The 20,739-nt window shown below is 49.7% G+C and overlaps 1 protein-coding gene across 2 annotated transcripts; it reads right to left on the reverse strand.

Annotated features, from left to right (window-relative positions):
- Positions 1–7,609: 7,609 nt before the first annotated feature.
- MAVS (mitochondrial antiviral signaling protein) lies at positions 7,610–20,333 on the reverse strand. 2 transcript variants are annotated; one of them, XM_090286090.1, is made up of 6 exons: positions 20,257–20,333; positions 15,666–15,840; positions 14,234–14,406; positions 13,333–13,489; positions 10,957–11,450; positions 7,610–10,065 (listed from the first exon to the last, which is right to left on the reverse strand). In XM_090286090.1, exons 2-6 carry the CDS (start codon positions 15,715–15,717, stop codon positions 9,625–9,627), a joined length of 1,317 nt encoding a protein of 438 aa, XP_090142216.1. In that variant the 5' UTR covers positions 15,718–15,840; positions 20,257–20,333; the 3' UTR covers positions 7,610–9,624. The 2 variants fall into 2 exon arrangements, with proteins under 2 accessions (XP_090142216.1, XP_090142215.1); XM_090286089.1 differs by lacking the exon at positions 20,257–20,333 and adding an exon at positions 17,000–17,145.
- Between the last annotated feature and the right edge of the window lie 406 nt (positions 20,334–20,739).

A 20,739-nucleotide genomic window follows, 5' to 3' on the forward strand; every position in this document is an offset into this window, starting at 1 on the left:
AGGTAATTCCATACTGTTTTCCATAGTGGCTGTGTAACAGAACCTCTGGGCTGCTCCGATTGAAACAGAACCCACAGGCCATTTAGTTAGGAGCCCGACTGCCCGCCGCCAGAATTACAACTCTCAGTACTAGAGTTTAGTGAAAAGAAAAAGAACTGTTTATTTAACAGTTAAATAGATTTAGATTATTTGTGGATTTCTGCTGTTGAGTCTTATGTTCTTTAAAATACCCACAAACACATAGTTCTGCCTCCCCCTACCAAACCAGGCCAGCCTTAGAAAAGTTGGAAACACCGTTTCCCTACTTCCTAGGCACAGTTCAGCTTTACCAGTAGCTGCCAATCACTCAATTCTGATTGGGGAGGTCCTTTCTGCGCCGTGGTGCCCTCCAGCTTTTAATGCAGTACCGCATGGATTCTCAGCCTCCTTGTAAACTGCCTTCTTCCTGCAAACCGCATGGATCTCCTCTCCTTTTCAAAACCGCATGGCGAGAGCCTCTTAAAGCCGCCTGGAGAGACCTCTAAAAACCACATGGAGAACTCAGCTTCTTTAATCCGCATGGAGAACCTAGCTTCTCAAAACCGCATGAAGAAGGCACCTTCACCAAGCCACATGGAGGGAGCGCGAGAGAGAGAGCAACCTGGAGAGCTCTCTCCTCCAAACCACATGGAGGGAGAGTGCGAGAGCGCGAGAGCGCAAGAGAGCCCGAGCTAAAATGTCCACAGCTGCTTATATATCCCTGACTGCCTGACGCAGTGGGTGTTGCAACCAGTTCTGACCATTCACAGAACCCTACGCAGGCTCTGTAGGCTCCTGCCGTACCATCCCATGGTCCAAGACCCCTCCCATCTTCTTGGGCCTTGGAAGTATCAAAGCCATTTTACATAACAAAGACACTAGCAACTAGCCCCAGGCATGCAAAGGCGTCTTAAAAGCTACTTCCTTTTCCCCATCCCCCAGCCGCAAACTCCGGGGTTTGTTTTTGGACACCCCTGTTTCTGTAACAACTGCACCAGTCTGCATTCCCACCAACAGTGCAGTAGGGTTCCTGTTTCTCCACATCCTCGCCACCACTTGTTGTTTGTTGATTTGTTGATGATGGCCATTCTGACAGGAGTAAAGTGGTATCTCATTGTGGTTTTTATTTGCATCTCTCTGATGGTTAGTGATGTTAAGCATCCTTTCATGTGTCTATGGACCTTCCGTGTATCCTCCTTAGAGAAGTGTTTGTTCATGTCTTTTGCCCATTTTTTAATTGGGCTGTCTGTCTTCTTGGTGTTGAGATGTGTAAGTTCTTTATATATTTTGGAGACCAATCCCTGAGTCTCCAAACAAACAAACAAACATTGGCAAATATGTTTCCCATATGGTTGGTTTCCTTTTCATCTTGCTAATGTTTTCTTTTGCTGAGCAGAAACTCTTTAGTTTGATGCAGCCCCATTTGTTTATTTTTTATTTTCCTTGCCTTAGGAGATGTATCAGTGAAAATACTGCTACATGGAATATCTGAAATTTTCCTGCCTATGTTTTCCTCTAGGACTTTTATGGTGTCACAGCTTACATTTAAGTCTTTGATCCATCTTGAGTTTTTTCTGATGTATGGTGTAAGTTTGCAGTCTAGTTTCATTTTTTTTCACGTCCCTGTCCAGTTCTCCACCTATACTATTCTTAACATCCTTCTATCTGTTTTGTTCCTACCAATTAAACTTCTTAATCCCTGTACCTTTTCTCCGTTTCTCCCTCTTCCCCCTCCCAGCTGATAACCCTCCAAATGACCTCCATACCTATGATTCTGTTCCTGTTCTAGTTGTTTGCTTAGTTTTTGTTTTTACTTTTTAGATTCTGTTGTTGATAGTTGTGAGTTTGTTGTCATTTTAGTGTTCATAGTTTTGATCTTCTTTTTCTTAAATAAGTCCCTTTACCATTTCATATAATAATGGCCTGGTGATGATGAACTCCTTCAGCTTTACCTTGTCTGGGAACCACTTTATCTGCCCTTCCATTCTAAATTATAGGTTTTCTGGATAGAGTAATCTTGGTTGTAGGTCCTTGCTTTTCATCACTTTAAATACTTCTTGCCAGTTCCTTCTCGCCTGCAAAGTTTCTTTTGAGAAATCAGCTGATAGCCTTATGGGAACTTCTTTACAGGTTTTCTCTTGCTGCTTTTAAGATTCTCTCTTTATCCTTAACCTTTGGCACTTTAATTATGATGTATCTTGGTGTGGTCCTCTTCAGGTCCAACTTGTTTGGGACTCTCTGTGCTTTCTGGACTTGTATGTCTACATTTCACCAAATTAGGGAAATTTTCTTTCATTTTTTCAAATAAGTTTTCAATTTCTTGCTCTTCCTCTTCCTCTGACACCCCTGTGTCAGACGTTGACATGTTTCACGATGTCCCAGAGGTTCCTATCCTCTCCTCTTTTTTTTCAATTCTTGTTTCTTTCTGCACTAGGTGAATGTTTATTTCTTCCTTTTGTTCCAAATCATTGATTTGAATCCCGGCTTCCTTCCCATTACTGTTGGTTCCCTGTATATTTTCCTTCATTTCATTTTGTGTAACTTTCACTTCTTCCTTTATCTTGTGGCCATACGTACTCAGTCATTTCTCTGAGCATCCTGATCACCAGTGTTTTGAACTCTTCATCTGATAGGTTGGCTATCTCCATTTCATTTAGTTCTTTTTCTGGGGTTTTGATCTGTTCTTTCATTTGAGCCATGTTCCTTTGCCTCCTCATATGTCAGCCTCCCTGTGTTTGTTTCCGTGTATTAGGTAAAGGTACTTTGACTCTGTCCTGGTAGTATGGCCTTGGCAGTAGGTGGGTGTCCGATAGGGTCCAGTGGCACAGCCTCCTTATCACCCAAGCTGGGTACTCATGATGCACCCTTTGTGTGGGCTGAGTACACCCTCCTCTTGTAGTTGAGCCTTAGTTGCTGTTGGCAGATCAATAGGAGGGATTTACCCAGGCCAGTCAGCTGCAAGGACTGGCTGTGAACACCGGCCACCAACCTCCACCCTCTGTGGAGGATCAGCTGTGCAGGGGCAGGGTAGTGGTCCTCTGTATGATCTGTAGCCGTCCACTGGCTGCACTGGGGTTTCCAGGGTGGTGCAGGCCAAGGTCAGCCCCATCTGTGTTTTGTCCAGGCTACCCTGCCTGTGCTATAAAGCAGTCTCTCAAATGGCTGCTACTTGTGCTGGAAGCCAAGCTGTGAATCAAGCTGTCTGCTGGTAGTGCCAGGCATGGAACTCAACTGAGGCCAGCTGTTGCTTGTTTGAGAGGATTTAGGAAGTTGTGAAGCATGAACCAAGACCAGCCATTCATATGGAAAAGCAGCTTGGGTGGGCCCATAAATTGGGTGGGGTGGAGCCTCTGGGGATCTCCAAGGTGGGTCAGATAGTGTTAGCCAGGTTGATGGAGTCTTAGATAAGGCATGAGCTTGCCGGTTCTGTGGGGGGAGGATTTAGAAAAGAGACAATGGCCTCTGCTCACTTTGATGCCAGACACTTCAGTTTCTCCCTGTATACCACTGGTGCCTTTCAAGCTGGTACCCCAGTGCTGAAGCTCAGAGGGAATGACTCTGAGTGTGGGCTCTTTACGATGAACTGCTTGGGGGTCCAGCAGTTTCTTCTACAGACTCAATACCCCCTCGGTTTTGCAGCCTGAAGTTGTGGGGGCTTATCTTCCTGGTACTGGAACCCTGGGCTGGGGAACCTAGTGTGGGGCTGGGACTCCTCGTTCCTGAGATATCCCTCCCAAATTTTTACCCACCACATGTGGGTGACAGATCAGTCCGTTCCATGTCTGTGCCCCTCCTACCCATCTCGATGGATGTGGTTCTTTAATTTTATAGTTATCACACTACCATTCAACTCAACTTCTGATGGTTCTGGCTGATGGTTTTTCTATATTTTAGTTGTAATTTTGATGTGGTTGTGTGAACAGGCAAGCCACGTCTGCCTACGCCACCATCTTAACTGGATCCTGATGAACTTTTCTCAATTAGCATACTGAAAATAATGCTCGGGTGGAGACTTAACATTAAAATGAGACATGCGATGTATGGCTAGGCACGTTCCAACCATGTTTGAATACTGGACATGCTCCCTTGGAAGTTGAGAACGCTCCATCTGCCTCAAAAATCCCCACCCTTGAACCTGCCTACCTCCCCCGAGACCCTTTAATACTTTCCTAATTCCCCAGAATCGGGAAGTAGGAATCATTAGAGCGTTCTATTGTCCTTCTACATTTGTTGGCAAAGGAATAGCTTCTGACTTGCTTTACTGAATACTGTCTTATCTTACTGATGTGAGAGACACTGGACAGAATGACCACAATTTGGGGTCCCTGAACCTGCAGGGGAAGGTGACACTATCTCTCCCAATGTAACTATTCCAACTTTCAATGCCATGGGCCAGTTTCACTTATTTCTCTACATTTTATATGAATACAATCATACAGTGAGCATATTTTTGCAGACGCTGACTTCTTTTGCTCAACATCATGTCCATGAGATGTGTCCATATGATTATGTGTAGCAATATATTCATTCATACTCATGGCTGTATACTAGCATTCTACTGTGTGACTTTACCACAACTTAATATCCATTCTACTGTGAATAGACATTTGAGTTGATGCTTGTTTGAAGCTATCATGAACAGTGCCATTATATGGCAAGATATGCCATCCTTGCACATATCCTGGTAGATATAAACTCTTGTTTCTGTTGTGTACATACCCAGGAGTGGAATTGCTGCATCATAGGTTAAACATGGGTTTAGTTTTAATAGGTACTGCCAGTTTTGCAAAGGCTATATACCAACTTACATGCTCCCAACAGTTCATGAGAGTTCCAGTTGCTGTATATTTTTGCCAACATTTGATCTTGTAAGATACTTTTTAAATTTATTTATTTATTTTTGGAGAGAGAAGGGAGAAAGAAACATTGATTTGTTTTTCCACCCATCCATGTATCCATTGGTTGATTCTTGTATATGCCCTGACTGGGGATTGAACTGGCAACCTCAGTGCATCAGGACACCACTCCAACCAACTACCCAGTCAAGGCTTGTCAGACACTTTCATTTTAGCTTTGCCGGTAGGTGACTGTAAATTTATACTTAATATTTTTCTTATTCTCTATCAGCTCCAAGTGTTACTGTTTTCTGGGATTTCAGTATTACAATTACTAATGGTATATAACTGATCAAAACAATAGTCGTCTCTCCCTCTCCCCAATCCCTACCCATGCTTCAGAACACTCCCTTAGGCCACTCATTCTTGTATTGGAAATAATGAGTGGTGGAAGGGGACTCTTAGGGTGGGTCTTTGCTGTATTATTCTGTGCCTCCAAAGGCTTCCCCAGTACTCTGCACACACAGTAGGCACAAAATAAATATTGTATAAATACATGATCGGATGATATGAAAGCTTATTTGTCTCCACCACACTTTGTGAGCCATCCTCAACCACTGGAGGGTATGAAAGCGGATGTCTTCCTCATTTTAGGTCTTAGACCCAGTACAGGAAATCCTTTAACAAACAATGTCTACTAAACCAAACTGGCTTCTAGAGAACTGGCATATTAGGCTTGTGCCCCCTGCCCTGCCTCACATAGCTTCAGGCCATTGAGCCTGGACACATATGATTATTAGTCATATTGATATAACATCCCTAAGACTAGTCATTATATATTGCATATTATTACACTATTTTAGCAGGTGGCAGATCTTGCCACACTGGGCAGGGATGTGTTGGTGTGAAATCTCACTTTAAAAAAAAAAATTATTTATTTTTAGAAAGAAGAGAAGGGAGGAAGAAAGTGGGATAGAAACATTATATGAGAGAGAAACACGAATTGGTTGCTTCCTGCACGTGCCCCAGCTGGAGACTGAACCCGCAACCAAGGCATATGCCCTGACCAGGTATTGAACTGGTAACCCTTTGCTTTGTGGGACAACAATCAACCAACTGAGCACACCAGTCAGGGCTGAAATCTCACTTTAAATGGGGTTCTGGGCTTCAGATGCCCAATCTGCTACAGGTCATGGGCATAGAGAACATACAGCTCTGGGGCTCAGAGTGCAATTTTCCCTTGCATTGTCCCTTCTGATCCTTTCTCCCTCCCAGTCTCGCAGACTAGCTGTAAATTGGGTAATAATGGTTCCCCTTCATAGGCTTATTGTGAGGATTAAAGGAGTTAATATATGTAAAGTGCTTAGCCCAGTGCCTGGCACACAGCAAAGTGTAGGGTAAGTGGTAGCCCTTTTTATTACTACTGATATATAGAGATAGATACAGATGAGGAGAGAGAGGGGAGAGAGAAAGAGAAATATTTTATTCTATTTTGGTGTGTTGGAAGTTTTCCATAACAAAACATGTTTCTTAAAGAAAGCTATGAATAATCCAAGGCCTCTAGGGTAAAAGGTAATTTCCAGATCTTTGACTAGAAATTCCCCTAAATGTAATTAAACTTGAGCACATCCAGAAGGGAAGTAAGGTGAGGGTGTGGCATTGGTCTAGATTTAGTAAGTCAACAAGCAGGACTGCAGGTGTTTTCCAGGGAGAGGCAGCTTTGAGATAAATGTTGTTTCAGCAGACGGTGGAGAGGGATTTATATGAAGGTACTCTGGCTGCTCGAGAGTCTGCCCCAAGCATGTAGATTGGCACTGGGTCTTGGCTCCAGCCCAACCTTTAGCCTGAGGTAAAGTGTGCTTTCCCTTCTCTGAGTATAGGTGCTCAGCCCCCCAACTAGGGGTGAAGGCCCTCCCTCCCTTCCTTGGGTTCTGGCCTCTGTCATCCAGGACACGGCTGTGACATCTGACATATATACTACCCCAAGATCTCTTCTGACCAGAGGCCTCAATACACTGGCCAATTCCCAACCCTGCTTGAAGTTGACATTTTAGAGGCCTTCAGGTTAACAACAGCCAAAAATAGGAATGCTCTTCAATGCAGGTCAAGGCAGGGCTTCTGGGCAGCATAATTTGAAAAGTGCCTGAATGCTTCCTATCAAACAGTATCTGCCACACTTTTGGTAAAACATACTTTACCTTGGGCTAAAGGCTGGGCTGGGGCCAGAGGCCCAGTGCCATCTGATGCACTGGTCATTGTGCTTGAAATTTCACTATTTAAAAGCATTCTTTGGGGTTACACATTACCTTCTTGAGATATTTTTTTCCAAAGATATCCTGGAAGGGGAATGCATTAGAACTAGTACCTGTGCACCCTAGCCAGTGTGGCTCAGTTGGTTGGAGTATCCTCCCATGCACCAGGCACTGGGCTAAGCACTTTACATATATTAACTCCTTTAATCCTCACAATAAGCCTATGAAGGGGAACCATTATTACCCAATTTACAGCTAGTCTGCGAGACTGGGAGGGAGAAAGGATCAGAAGGGACAATGCAAGGGAAAATTGCACTCTGAGCCCCAGAGCTGTATGTTCTCTATGCCCATGACCTGTAGCAGATTGGGTTAAATTCCTGGTCAAGGCACATACCTGGGTTGTGGGTTCAATCCCCAGTCGGGGTGTGTGCGGGAGGCAACTGATTGATGTTTCTCTCATATAGATGTTTCTCTCTTTCCCTTCCTCTCTCTCTAAAAGCAATGAAAAAAAAAAAAAAAGTCCTCAGGTGAGGATTCAAAATCAAAAACAAAACAAAAAAACTAGTACCTATGCATGAATTGTATACTGACTGACCTGGGTACCGGGAGGGAGGGAGAGAGGGAGGGAGGGAAGGAGAAGCACAGAGGATAGGTTAAGAGAAAGGGTGATGGGAAGTTGTAGACAGCTTGGGTGGGGACCTCTCCTAGTTTCAGTGTGCAGATGATCGAGTTCTGAGTGAGGGCTGAAGAGAAGTTCAGAGACAGAGGTCAAAGTCATTAAAGGCAGAGGTTGCTGAAGTCCTCTGGGGCAGTGCAAAGCAAGACTGCAGTGGCCAAAGCATGGTGCAGAACCCTACAGGCTGACAGCTTGGGGGTGGGCCACAGTGACACCGCCCCCCATCTCCCCAGGCTCTAGTCTTGTCCCCTGCAGAGCCCCAAAATGGAATCAGTTCTGAGGTTCTTTGCCTGCCCCATGTCCTGTGATAGCTGCCTGAAAAGAACCCACAAGGATACCCCCAATCCATCTGGCTGCTGGGGGGTACTGCGGCCCTCACCCTGCACAGCTACCTCAGTGGATGTGCCTTTCTTCCCAATCCCTAACAATTCTCCAATGCACAGGATAAAGGAAGGGGCAAATATAAAGGCAGAGGTGGAGGAAGGGAACAGTAGGGAGACTGAGTCTGCCTCTAAAGCTAGAGCCAAGTGCTCCAGCCTCTCCAATTTGAACAGTGATAATAACATGTTTCCAACCCTTAGTAAAGGCCAGGAACCATTCTAACATTTATATAAACTCTTTTAATCCTCACAACAACACTAGGATAAATATATATATATACTTATTTACTTATTGTTTTGTACTATTCATCTCCTTCATTTCACAGCTAAGAAAACAGAGGCACAGAGGCTAACACCTTGCCCAGGAGCAGAGTGATGAGAGGCAGAGTGGGACTCAGGCCTAGGCTACACTGTGCTGCAGGCTTGCACCCTCACCACCTGGGAATTCCGCCTCTCCTGCCATCATCTCTACTACGATGGGCAGGGAAGAGGTAGGAGGAGCATTTAATGGCCACCTGCTCTGGGCCAGGCACTTGACAAACACCTGTACACTTCAATCTCATCAGAACCCAGTGAAGGATGAGCCACCATACAGTCCATGTGAGGAAGCAAGACCAGAGAAGTCTGATCATCTGCCAGGCCACATATCCCAGGAAAGGGTGAAGCTGAAATCCAAACTTTGACCTGAGCTCTGCCCGGAAGATCCCCTCCCCAATCCAGAGGGCCCCTCTCCAATCTGCATGGGGATGGGGACCAGGAGGGAGGGGAAAAGGAGAAGAGGGATGAGGAAACTGGAAAGGGGCTTCAGAGGGTACCCTCAGGCCTAGCAGCTGTCTCAGGCATCCCAGGGCTCCACAGGAACCTCCAGACCTTTTCCCCACCTTTGCCTGGTGTGAGTGGAGGACCCAAGGGCAGGGGACCAGATGCAGCTCTGGTGTTCTTTAGGGTGCTCATGAGGGCAACGACCTCAGGCTGGGATGCTGGGTGCCGGGAGTGAGGTCCTGTGGATCCCCCTCCCTGGATATCTGCTGTCAGCAGCCAGGAACCAGGGCAGGACTGGGGCTGGGGGTGGGGGTGTTGCCAGCCACTTGCACTTTCAGTGGCACCTCCTGATCTGTGCGCTTAGGCAAACAGAAATAAGGCCTAGATGGATGCACCTCCTCTAGAGGTCAAGGGCGACAACCTAGATTGCCAGGTGGCAGGTCTGGAGAGCCTAGGGCAGCACAGAAAGCTGAGGATGGTAAGGGAGCTGCAGAGCACACCAGCTGGGACAGAAATGTTGTTTTCCGGGACTCAGCTGGTGATGACACAGCTTCTATCCAGGGCTGTGGTCCCGAGTCCCCTCTGACCCAGTCTCTGCCAGCTCCAAGAAAGGGACAATGTGGGTAGGACCAGCTCTGTGGCTCAGGTCAAATGTATGAAAGGGAAGGAAGCAGACGCATGGTGGGGAGGGCAGAGGGGCCTCACTGGAGTAGGCGCCGCCTGTACAGCACAGCCAGGAGTGTGGCCAGGAGCGCCCCAGCAGCAGCCGCTCTGAGCCATGAAGCCCACGGCGCTGTCCTAGCCATCAGGGACTCCTCCTCCTCCTCCTCCTTGGCGTTGAGCTGGGGGGAATCATGAAGCCCAGGGTTGACCATCAGGAGGTCAGCACTGGGACTCTCAGCCACATTGATGCTAAGGCCATTCACTGAAGTGTACTCATTCTCCTCTGGGGCATTGTCAGGTTCTGGACCCAAGGAGTTGCAGCTGATGGCAAGGTCTGCAGAGCAGCCGGAGAATGGCTGGCTATCCTGGGAAGACAGTCTGCCTGGTTTGCTCAGCTCTGGCTCTGAACCACTGCTATCTACACGGGATGAGCTGCCTCCAGTAGTGGCACCTGTGGGTGCTGGAGACACTGGTGCTTCCTAGTTAAAAAAAGAGAGAAAGAGAGGGGATGGAGGGACTGGGGATGACAGGGGGACAAGCCATGTTGGGCTGCCCCATTCCTAGGCTGGGTCATGAACTCACACCCCAACCTCCCAATTCCCAACCCATAGTGCCTATGAGGCCATTCTCTCTTGGAGAGTCAACCCACCAATAGGTTGAGGAAGGCAGGCAATATGAAGGAGACCCAGGCACTGCAGCAGAATTGGTGGTGACCTCCAGGGCAGCCCTGTCCCTACTCACTGGCCTGCCTGTGAACTCAGCCTCACCCCTGGGAGCTCTTGGTGGTATGTGGCCTCATCTTGCACCAACATTCTGCCTGGGCCTGAGGGCCATGCAGTAGCCAGCCACAGGGTCAGAGGTCTGGCCATGCACCCAAGAGGCCCCACAGGCTTGGTTCCTCTGGGCAGGCTGGAGGGGCTGCAGCTGTTGGGGGCTGCTGGGTCAGAGCAGCTGCCCAGGCTGGATGGGCTGGGATTGCTGTCAGTAAAACCCTGGTCACGGAGGGCCACAGCAAAGCATCGAGGCAGATAGGCCATCCTGCCCTGTCGCTCACTGCTTCCTTTTCTGCAAAATGGAATTACCAAGCTTACCCGGGAGCTGTGAGATCTAAATGGAGTAATGCATGTGACCAGTGGGGGTGGCCCCCATGTCTGACTCTCCTGAGGCATCCACATAAGAGCTCCAATGATCATTATGAATCTAAAGGACATAGTGTGGGGTCTGGATAAGGCTACTTCTCAGCTGTTCCTATACCCTTAAAAGGAGGCCCTGGACCAGCCTAGGCTGGAGACAGAATGGAGACAGGGAAGCGTCCAAGGACAGGGCTAGGGAAGGGGCCCGGATCACTGCTATGAGGGGTGAGGACTCACCTCTGCGGGACTGTTGCTGCTCCTGATGGTGGGTGCTGTGTTGGCAGGCACCTTACTGGGCACCAAGTCCGTGGGCATCCTGTGGTTAGGCACCAAGCCAGTAGTTACCTTGGGTGGCACTGTGCCAGCACGTATTGTGCTGACAGGCAATTTGGATGGTGCTAGACTGGTGGGCACATTAGTGGGCATTAGATCAGGAGGCTTTGAGCTGGTGGGCAAGTTGGAAGGCACTGTGCTGGTAAATGCTGAGTGGAGGGGCACCTTGGAGGGTGCTGTGCTGGTGGTCATAGAGTTGGTGGGCACCCCTACGCCTCTGGAGCAGATGGGAGCCTCAGCCGGGTCACCAGCACCCACTGCAGAGGAGGTGCCAGTAGACAGAGCTGACACTGGGGGTCCAGGCAAACGGCTTGCCCTCGGGGTGGAACGGGCCAGGGGCTGGAAGGAGCCCGTCGGAGATACAGGCCCACGAGGTGATGTAAGGCTGGAGACCATGTCTGCAGGTGGCAAAACAAAAGGGAAACATAAACCTACAGGAGGGCTGGGATCAGAGGTCAGGAGAAGGGCCCTTCTGCCCCAGCTCATACCATCTCTATGGCATCAAGGCCTCCCAGCTTCCTGCCCATGGAGGAGTCTCCACAATCCCTTTGGTCACTGCTCCCAGGCCTGAAGGCCCTATAGCTACAGGCACATCCTTGGTCCTGTCTATCCTCACACCTTGACTTACAGTACCAAGTCAGTTTTCTCACAAGAGTGAAATGGTCTATCTCTCCAACAGCCTTTAGGAGCTTGAATATCATTAATTATCTGCTCAGCTTTTTCTTCTCCTGCCTGGGAGACCCCCCTTTCCTCCTGTGTCTGCTTTTTCCACCTTTTCTCTAGCCTGGTGGAATCCTGGATACTCCTTCCACTGCCATCTTTCTTCCCCGCCCCACCCCTGGCAGGAGCAATCCTGGACCAGGGCAAGAGGCAGCAGGGTGAATCAAGCAGAAGAGCTCACACCAGTCATGTGGTCCCAGAGGCCTAGCCAGCCCCTCGCATGTGTAGATCTCCTAGAAGGCCTAAAGCCCTGGGAGGCAGGCCTGCCCTGGGGGAAGGAGAAGGGAGCAAACGGTGATAGACCATAAGGCCATTATATCAGGATCTCCCATGGAACTCTGAGAATGCACATTACAGGCCCCATGGCTGACAAAGGCCAGGAGTGATTTTGATGTTCCCAAACATAAGACCACAGACTCTTGTGGGACCTGTCCACACACGACTGAAATCGAAGTGCCCTTTGCCTCTCAGGTACACAGTAGCATTTCCCAAAAGGTACTCCATGGCATGCTGACATTGCAAAATGCAAAGGGGTATTTGGGGCAGCCTTTTGAAGTAACAGAAGTACAGGGCACTGAGATGGCTTTTCTGAGCCTTTAACTGCTCATGTGCTTTGTGGCTATCCCAGTGGCACTGAGGGCTGGCCCAGCACCAGTGTCACATGGAACACAGTTTGGGAAATAGTGGTGCAGAGAGACGCCAGTCTGGGAGTGGGGATTCAGAGTGAACAGCTCTATATTCCTGAGGGAGAATACTGAGGTCTGGTGTGAGGATTCAGAACCTTGTCTGATAAAAAAAACATACCTCCTCTGGCAGCTGAGAAATTTTAGTGATTTGCTGGGAGCTAGAGACTCTTTTAGGACAGGGCAGTGCATACGGGCTCCCCTGCCAACAGCAGGCCCAGCCCTGTACTCTCTCTTCTGTACTATCCTCCAGGTGCTGGCAGGTCCCTATAGAGTCCCTTTGGTAGAGTGCAGAAGTGGCCATCATTCTCTTCTCCTACCTGTATCCACACCCTCTGCAATGGACTTTGTCACTCCTCTCATCTAAGAATGGACTGTTTCCCTACTCCTTGACTTTGGGGTGGCACGTGACTTGCTTTGGCCCACAGAGTGAGGCCAAAGGAACACTGTACCCATTTTGAGCCTGTGCCCAAGAGTTATCTCTTTCCCAGAACTCAGCTCAGCTGCCATGAAACAAACTTGTTGCTGGAGGATGAGGGACTCATGGAAGAGAACCAAGGTGCCCCAAACAACAGTCACAAGCAGAGCTTATGTGTACACATAAGAGGGAATTCAGCCAAGATCTGAACTAGCTGAACCAGCCCAAACTGCTGATCCACAGAATCACGAACAAAATAAATAAGCATAATGAAAGCTATTAAATATTAGGGGACTGTTTGTTACACAGCAAGTGCTAACCAATACATCCCCTCAGGAACTGGATTGTTTCCTTTATTCCCACCCTTGTCTCTCATCCAAGGAAGCCAGAGAGGCAACTCTAACCCTCACTCTAACTTGGAAGCCAGAAAGGCCCTATAATTCCAGATTCCACACATACCTTTTTTGTGGATACTGCCAGGTTCTATGTCCTGCTCCTGAGGCCCACTGGAGGTCAGAGGCCTGAGGGCTGCCATGTCAGAGGAGGGCTCCAGGGGGCCACTGGGATTTCTCAAGACAGTCCCAGAGCTGAGTGTCTGTGGGGCCTTCTTTGAACTCTGCAAGAGAGAAAATGTGAATAAGGTAGTTGCTTCTCCCAGGAGCTGGCAAAGGACAGTTTAAGCTCATGGGGCAGCTTCTACAGACCTCAGCCCACATCACGGAGCATAGGAAACAAGGAAACTACTGCCTTGGTTTTGGTCACTGCCAGACTCTGTCTACAAGTGACTTTGAACCCATCTCACAGAAAACACACACACCCCATCCCCTGGGGAGCCTCTATCTGTCTGGCCCAGTAGGAAGGTCCCCCTCTGTAAGGCCATTGCATAGACTCCTTTCTTGGGCTTCAAGTCTATGGTTTTATATCTCTTGGGCACCCACTGCCCATTCATTATATCCCAACAGAATCAGTCATCTTTCCCCCAAACTTCACTTTACTGGCAAAAATTACAGGTCCACCAGCCAACCCCTACCCCATCACCTTCTGGTCCCTCAATCCCTCTCATCTGGTCAACCCCTGATCCCTCAACATCTCACATGTACCATTGCAAAGACCTCAGTGTGGGACTCACGACAGGCTGATGAAAGGATTGGGGCTGCCCCCGAGTGAAGCCCTGGTCAACAGTCTAGGAGCTGGTCTAGGGCAGATCCCCACTAGGGGAGCCCTGGGGTTCTGGATTCTGAGCAGAGATTAGGCACAATTTGTGGGGTGCAGGAGAGGGCTTCTGGAAGGCTGGGTGAGCAGAAGGCAGCAGACAGCAACAATAAAAGCAGGGGGCAGAAAGTAGATAGTGAGGACGCACCTCTCCCAGGGACGGTGGTGACTGGGTGTCCTGGACAGGCATGGGGTAACTTGTCTCCTCGTCTCTGTAGCTGTCGTGGGAGGCACTGGGGGTCACAGCAGGCTTGGAGGGCCCTGGAGCCTCAGCAGAAGCTGACAGCGGCTCCAGTGGGGCTGGGGGGCATCTTTGGTTCACTGGAGGACAAAGATAAAGTGATGTCAAGGGGCCATCAGGGGTATTCCCAGTGCCGGGAGAGGCCTGGGTGCTCTTGGACCGACCCCCAGGGCCATGTCTGTCGGAACTCCCACGGCTCCAAACGCTGTCCTGATACAGAACGCACTCCTCAGAGGAGACAAGCTTCACTTAGAGGAGGCAGAAGTGGGAGGGAGCCAGGGGTTGAGGAGGACAAGGAGAGAAACGTGGAGTGAGACAGAACGGGGGAGTGCAGGAGCCTCACTAGCCTCTTACCACCCAGACTGGGTCAGCAGTTACCACTTCTCTGTCCCCAGTGGCTTTCTCCTCCTCATGGGGGGTTGTCACCACCAATGGACCCCTGACCTGATGCTGTGTCTTCCTCAGCCCTTCCCCTTTACTCCCACCACCCACTCTTGGCCCCACCACAGCTGTTTGTATTTAGGGATTCGCTGTTAATCTCCACAAATGAAAACACACATTTAAAAGGGAGGGAGGGAGGAAAGGACTGAAGGTAGAGAAAAATGATGGCAGACAAACGGGGATATTCTAAGGCTATAAATCTAGGCAGGGCTTCAGGAGTGATCTCGTCTGAAATATAAATATGGCTAGCTTGCATTTTCTTCCTGTCTCAGTTCCTCAGACCCTGACCTCACAAACCCCCCAGGGGCATTTGGCCTGGCTGGGAGTATGGAGCGGAGCTGAGGGAAACTGGGGTGGGGAACCTAGAAGGCTTTAAGGGAAACCAGTGAAGGGGAAGAGATGAGGGGAAAGAAATAAACCCACAGGGAGAAAAAGGAGACTGTAAAGGGAGGAAAAGAGGCGAGAGAAGTGTAGAGAAAGAAGGCAAACTGAGGTGAGGAGACAGGAGGAAGTTAGAACAGGAGCGGGAGGCAAATGTCACAGCCACAAAAATGAGAGGAAGCTCAATTTGCTGAGCACAGGGAGGTGCTCAGCCCCACCTAAGCACTAGACATGCCAACATCCCCTGGTATTCACCGCAGCCCCATGAGGTAGATGTTTCCATTAGCCCTGTTTTATAGAGAAGACCGAGACTCAGGGAAATCAAGGGGCTTGGCCAAAGGAACACGGCTAATAAGTAGCTAAGCTGGGATATAAACCCAGGTTTGTGCGCTGCCCAGGAGTGACAGGAGGCAGGGTGACAGAGGAAGGGAAGAGGTGCAAGGGCGAGGGGACAGGCAGAGTGGAGACCAAGGGAACAGACAGGCATTCCAAGAGAAGACCCAGGTGGGAGGCTTACCAGGCAGGTTTCTCTGGTAGACCTGGGCCACTTCATCAGCAAGACTAGTCATCTCACAGGCCCTCAGTGCCCGGATGAGGGACTCCACCCAGCCGCTCCGCCGCTGAAGGCTGTTGAAGAGTTCCCAAATGGTGTTTCGGTTCCCCTTGTGATTGTAGTGGGCCCGCAGTAGGTCCTGGAAGACATAGCCCATGGCCCTGCTCATCAAGCCAGGTGGTCCTGGCTCCTTCCCCACTCTGGAGTGGACAGCTGCAGGGGCGGGGGCAGGGGGCAGGACAAGGCTAGGGTCTGAGTTTAAGTTTAAAGGCAGCTACCAGGCTCTTACCGTGTGCTGGGGCTCTCTAGTTCAGGGCTTTGCGTGAATTATTTTATTTAATGCAATTATTCCTACTCTGCTGATGAGGGAATTGAGGCTTCATAGAAGTAAGGTAGCAAAGATCCTGCAGCAGGAATCTAAACCCACCTGGTCTGATGCCTAAGCCTGGGTTTTTTTTATACAGCCTCCAAGGCAAAAAGGTTTAGATGAGCAGAGGAGGAAAAGGTGTGTAGGAAACAGCAGAAGAAGGGCATAATGGAAAAGAGAGGAGGCCAAAAATAAGAACCAGGGAAGATGAGGGACTGGGGAGATTCTGAGACAATGAAGCAGCTGCAGAATTTTAAAATCCACATGAATTCCCACATACAAATAAGCAACCAGGTAGCAGAAACAAACAAACAAACAAACAAACAAACAAAAAAAACTCACAGAAAACATTTACTCAAAAACAAGGTAACAAGGTATCCCCACCAAGCCCCAAAATATAAGAGGGAGGGCCAAATCCCATCAGCCACAGACCGGTGCTACCAGCATTTGTGAGGAAGAAGCAGAGAACAGGTGGGGTTCAATCTAAGAACAGCAGAAACTGGGAGGGGTCTGGCCCACTTCACTAGGGGCCCCAAGCAGGTTGGGGTGGTCTGGTACTCATAAACTCTCAAAGCTGAGCCTTGGGCTCCATACCAGAACAGGGGCCCACGAGAAGTGAATGTAAACTGAGCCAGAGCAAAGACAACAGATGAAGAGAAAGGCGGTTCTGATAAAATTGGTGAGGGGCCCAGAGTCCTGAAATTTCAGGCAGCCAAGTGCTGTATCGTTGAGCACTGCACCAAAATGACACCAGAGAGCTCAGGAAAGTTGGAAAGGCCACCCTGAACCACACTTCATTCTGAAAGTTAGAAAATGGACAAGGACAGGAAGTGGGATAGACAAGGAAGGAAGCAGTCGACTCTGGCTTTGGTGAAACTCTGAAGTCCACAGCCCTGCCCCCAGTCTGGCTGGCTGTCATGCCCTGGCTCACCTGGTCACTTGCTGTGAGGCAAGACAAGTAAGGCAGAATCTCCAGAACATGAATATGGTAAAAATTGTGGAAATGGTGGCGGATATACTCGTAAGTCTTGTCCTCGGCAACCGTCATCACTGTTCACGTTCTGAAGTGACGGAGGTCTGTGTGTGCCCCTACCCGCTGATAGCAAGAGGGCTCCACCCAGCAGTGTTGCTTCTTTGAGGTACACTGGGGAAAAAAGCAACAGCCCAACATGATAATAATAGGATCCATCCTACTTGAAAGGTAAAGAAAATAAAGTATTATGGAGAGAAGGGGTTTTGCTTGTTAGTGGAAGAGCAAAGAACTACGGTCTTCAGGATTCAGGATCAGGTTCTCTCCAGGACATTACAGTAGGCCCACCATTTAAAGCTTGCTACATACATGTTCTTAAAGTAGGAGGCTGAGTTCCACTGCCCTGAACTCACTGTCAACCTGGGGTAAGTTACCAGCTTTATCCTCACTCCTAAAATGGCTCAGAGAGCTTGTACTGACAATACAGTTCTGCCTTATAAGCTTGAAATTTACAAGCGCCTCAGATATAAGCAATTACTGCCAGTTGCTTATGTAGCACTTACCACAATTTGCAATTATAGATGCATTCTTTTCTTTCTTATTTGCTTCACCCCTGGGGAGAGCTGCAGGGAATGAGACAACATCTCTGCCTTCAACCAATTTATATTCTATTTTGTGAGACAGATAGCAAATTAGTAAACATATACATAAATAAGAATCCTGAATAGTAATAAAGGTTACAAAGAAAATAAAGCGGAGTAATGAGACAGAGCCCATGCAGAAGGGCACACTGCTTAAACCGGGACAGTCAGAGAAACCTTTCTGAATTGGCCGCATTTGAACTGAGGCATTATTGGCTGTGAGATTGGTGTTTCCCAGCAGAGGGCACAGCAAGAGAGAAGTCCTAAGATGGGAACAAGCTTGATATGTTTAAAAAATAGAAAGCAGGTCCAGATGGCCCAGGTTTAGAAAGCTAGGGGGAGGGGCAGAGATCAAGGTCAAGAGGTTGGAAGGGACTCACATATAGTTATAGGAAAGGATGTTGGCTTTTATTTGAAATGAAACAGGGAGCCTTTGGAGGGTTCTGAGCAGGGAAGGGCGAGGATTTGATTTTTGGTAAAGACCTCTCTGGATGTTCTGAGGACCTTGGACTGTGGAGGGGCCAGGATGGAAGCAGGGAGAGAATTCAGGAGGCCAAAGCAAGGGACAAACACATGATGGGTATGGCTGGAATAGTACCCATGAAGGGTACTAAGTGAGTGAGACTCACTTGGGAGGTAGGAAGAGAGAAGAATCCAGGCTGATTCCATGGGCGCAGGGGGTTTGGACGGTGCTGTTTAGCCAGCCAGGGAATTCAGGTGGAGGAGCAATGGCAGGGGACTCCAGAGCTCCACTGTGAACAAATGAAGCTTGAGATGCTATTAGATGTCTAAATGGGTTTTCAGAGAGGGAAGGGGCAAAGGAGAAGGCCAGGCTTGAGTGAGACCTCTAGGAGACAGTGCTTCAGAGCAGAGTGCCGAAAAGCCGCTGAGGCCCCCAGTTCCTCATCACATGGGAAACAGGGCAGCAGTCCTGCCTACCCACCTCACCGCCTCACCACCTCACATTGCATGACTTGCTTTGCCAGCCAACCAGGTTCAGATGACAGCGGTCAAGTGCTAATGACAGAGGTCAAGAGGATCAGGGAGGTGGGGCAGGGGTCCTCGGAGGCTTCAGAAGATGAGCAAAGAACAACTCTGGTAGCTAATAGACCCATTTCTCCTTCCTGCCCATGGCATCCAGGGAGGTACCAGGAGAAAGGTGATACAGTCTTCTGCATCCCAGCATCAGCCCTCAGGACTCAGAGTTTGAGGGTGGGGGGGGGGCGGCTTTATGATATGTATGATCCCACCAAAAAGAGGCAGCCCATATTGTTCACATTTGTTGAGGATCCACTTTAGGGAGGCACCTCCTAAGTTTCTTCCATTTAATCCTTGCCACAATCCCATAAGAGAAGTGAGGCTAAGTTGCACAGCCGACCAGTGGCCCTGACAGGATTTGAATTTAGGACTAACTGACTGCCTCACTGCAGCTCATCATATATCTTGCAGGGCATAGAGGCCCGGCAACCAGTGAGACTCACAGCGCCCCCTGCCTTCAAGCTCAGGAAGGGAGGGGCCAAGGTCAATGCCTGGGCAGCGGGACAGTGTTGCTAGCTGAGGATGCAACATTTACTCCTTTCTCTGGTGAGAAATGGCAATCTTTCAGCAAGGGTGAGGACCTTCTAGCCGGGCCCTCCACGGCAGCGCGGTTTCAGGTCGCTAACTTTCCTTCCTGATGTTTTTGAGGCGCCATACCATCCATACGGAGAACGTCGTTTTGGTTTTTTTTGTTTGTTTGTTTTTAAGATTTTATTTACTTCTAGAGAGAGGCAGGAAGGGAAGGAAGAGAGGGAGACAAACACGTGCGAGAGAGCACGATGGGTGACTCTCACACACTCCCAGCTGGGGACCTGGCCCACAACCCAGGCATGTGCTCTAGCTGGAAATCGAACCTTCAACCGGCGTTCAACCCAATGAACCAAGCCAGCCAGGTTTTGTTTTTTTCTTTTTCCAGTGTCTTCCTGGCACCTCTTTCCGGTGTCAGAGAAAATGCGCGGCGGAGTGTGCCTTTTGTCCTAAGTCTCTGCACGGGTTGAAGAAAGAAATATTCATCCGCAAGAGAGAGGCAAAGCCTCAGGGCCAAGGTTCAGATTCCCAGATTCCTGGGCCAGACTCAGGTCCGCGGAGGGAGGGAAGCTGCTCTTCTGAGTGGCTGTCATCACTGAAAACTGCCAAGACCTAGTGGAGGGCTGTAACCCTCGATCCCCAAGCGCGGCTACGGTGCATCCGGAGTAGGCCTCACCCCGGGGTCACCCTGGGCCTGCGGGCGGCTAGAGGAGCTCAGCAGCCGGTGCCGTCTCCTTCCGGCCCATCCTCCACCACAGCCAGAGCAGACGCCCCGCGCCACCCACCTCCCGATCCCCACTATGATGGATGCGCCTCTTGGAGCCCTCGCTGCCTCGAGCCCCACACGCCCTGTCTCCTCCGCCCCCGCCCCCCACCCCCGGTTGCACCAGACCCCATGCACCCCGGCGGACTCCGAGACCCACTCGGCTTCTGCCTCCGCGGTCCATCTCCCCGAAAAGCGTCCGTGCGCCCTGAGCCCAAAGGTCTGCGTACGCGGAGCGGCGATCTTACCGAGGATAGCCACGACCCGGCGACCTGCGGACAGCCGCGGACAGCCACAGACCGCCACCTACAACCCGGAACCCTCCCCGCAGGGAGGGCGGGGCAGGCCAGGGCCGCTGGGCCAATGGCCAGACGGAAGGGGCGGGACTTCGCGGCTGGCGTAGGCAGCTGGGCTGCTGGGGTGGGAACTTGGCCTAAGATTGGGGGACTGAATCTATTGGACCCTCGCTCCGGACCGACCTAGGTTCTTGTTAGGACCCGAAGGCGATTATTTTCTTTCCTTGTTCCTTTCGAGCAACGTTCAGGGGAAGTCCAGGGTCTGGCTAGAAACCAAGTGCGCGGCCGACCTCGAAATCTGTGGTCAGCTCGGTTCCCACGCTTCCTTCGCCTGGCAGAGTAATTAAGGGGTGAGAGGCTTTATGCCTGCCGTTCGCTCTTGGGCGCCCAGGGCCTGGCACAAAGTACTTAATAAACGTCGGGTGACTCGCAAAG

This window comes from Furipterus horrens, unplaced genomic scaffold (genome assembly GCF_987537825.1).
Source record: "Furipterus horrens unplaced genomic scaffold, mFurHor1.1.pri manual_scaffold_8, whole genome shotgun sequence".
NCBI lineage: Eukaryota > Metazoa > Chordata > Mammalia > Chiroptera > Furipteridae > Furipterus > Furipterus horrens.

Coding starts and splice junctions, on each gene's coding strand:
- MAVS (XM_090286089.1), bottom strand. CDS start 17,116: ATGACGGTTGCCGAGGACAAGACTTACGAGTATATCCGCCACCATTTC. Junction 14,407..15,665: donor CTACCAGAGAAACCTGCCTG/GTAAGCCTCCCA, acceptor TTTGTCCTCCAG/TGAACCAAAGATGCCCCCCA. Junction 13,490..14,233: donor CACCACCGTCCCTGGGAGAG/GTGCGTCCTCAC, acceptor TCTCTCTTGCAG/AGTTCAAAGAAGGCCCCACA.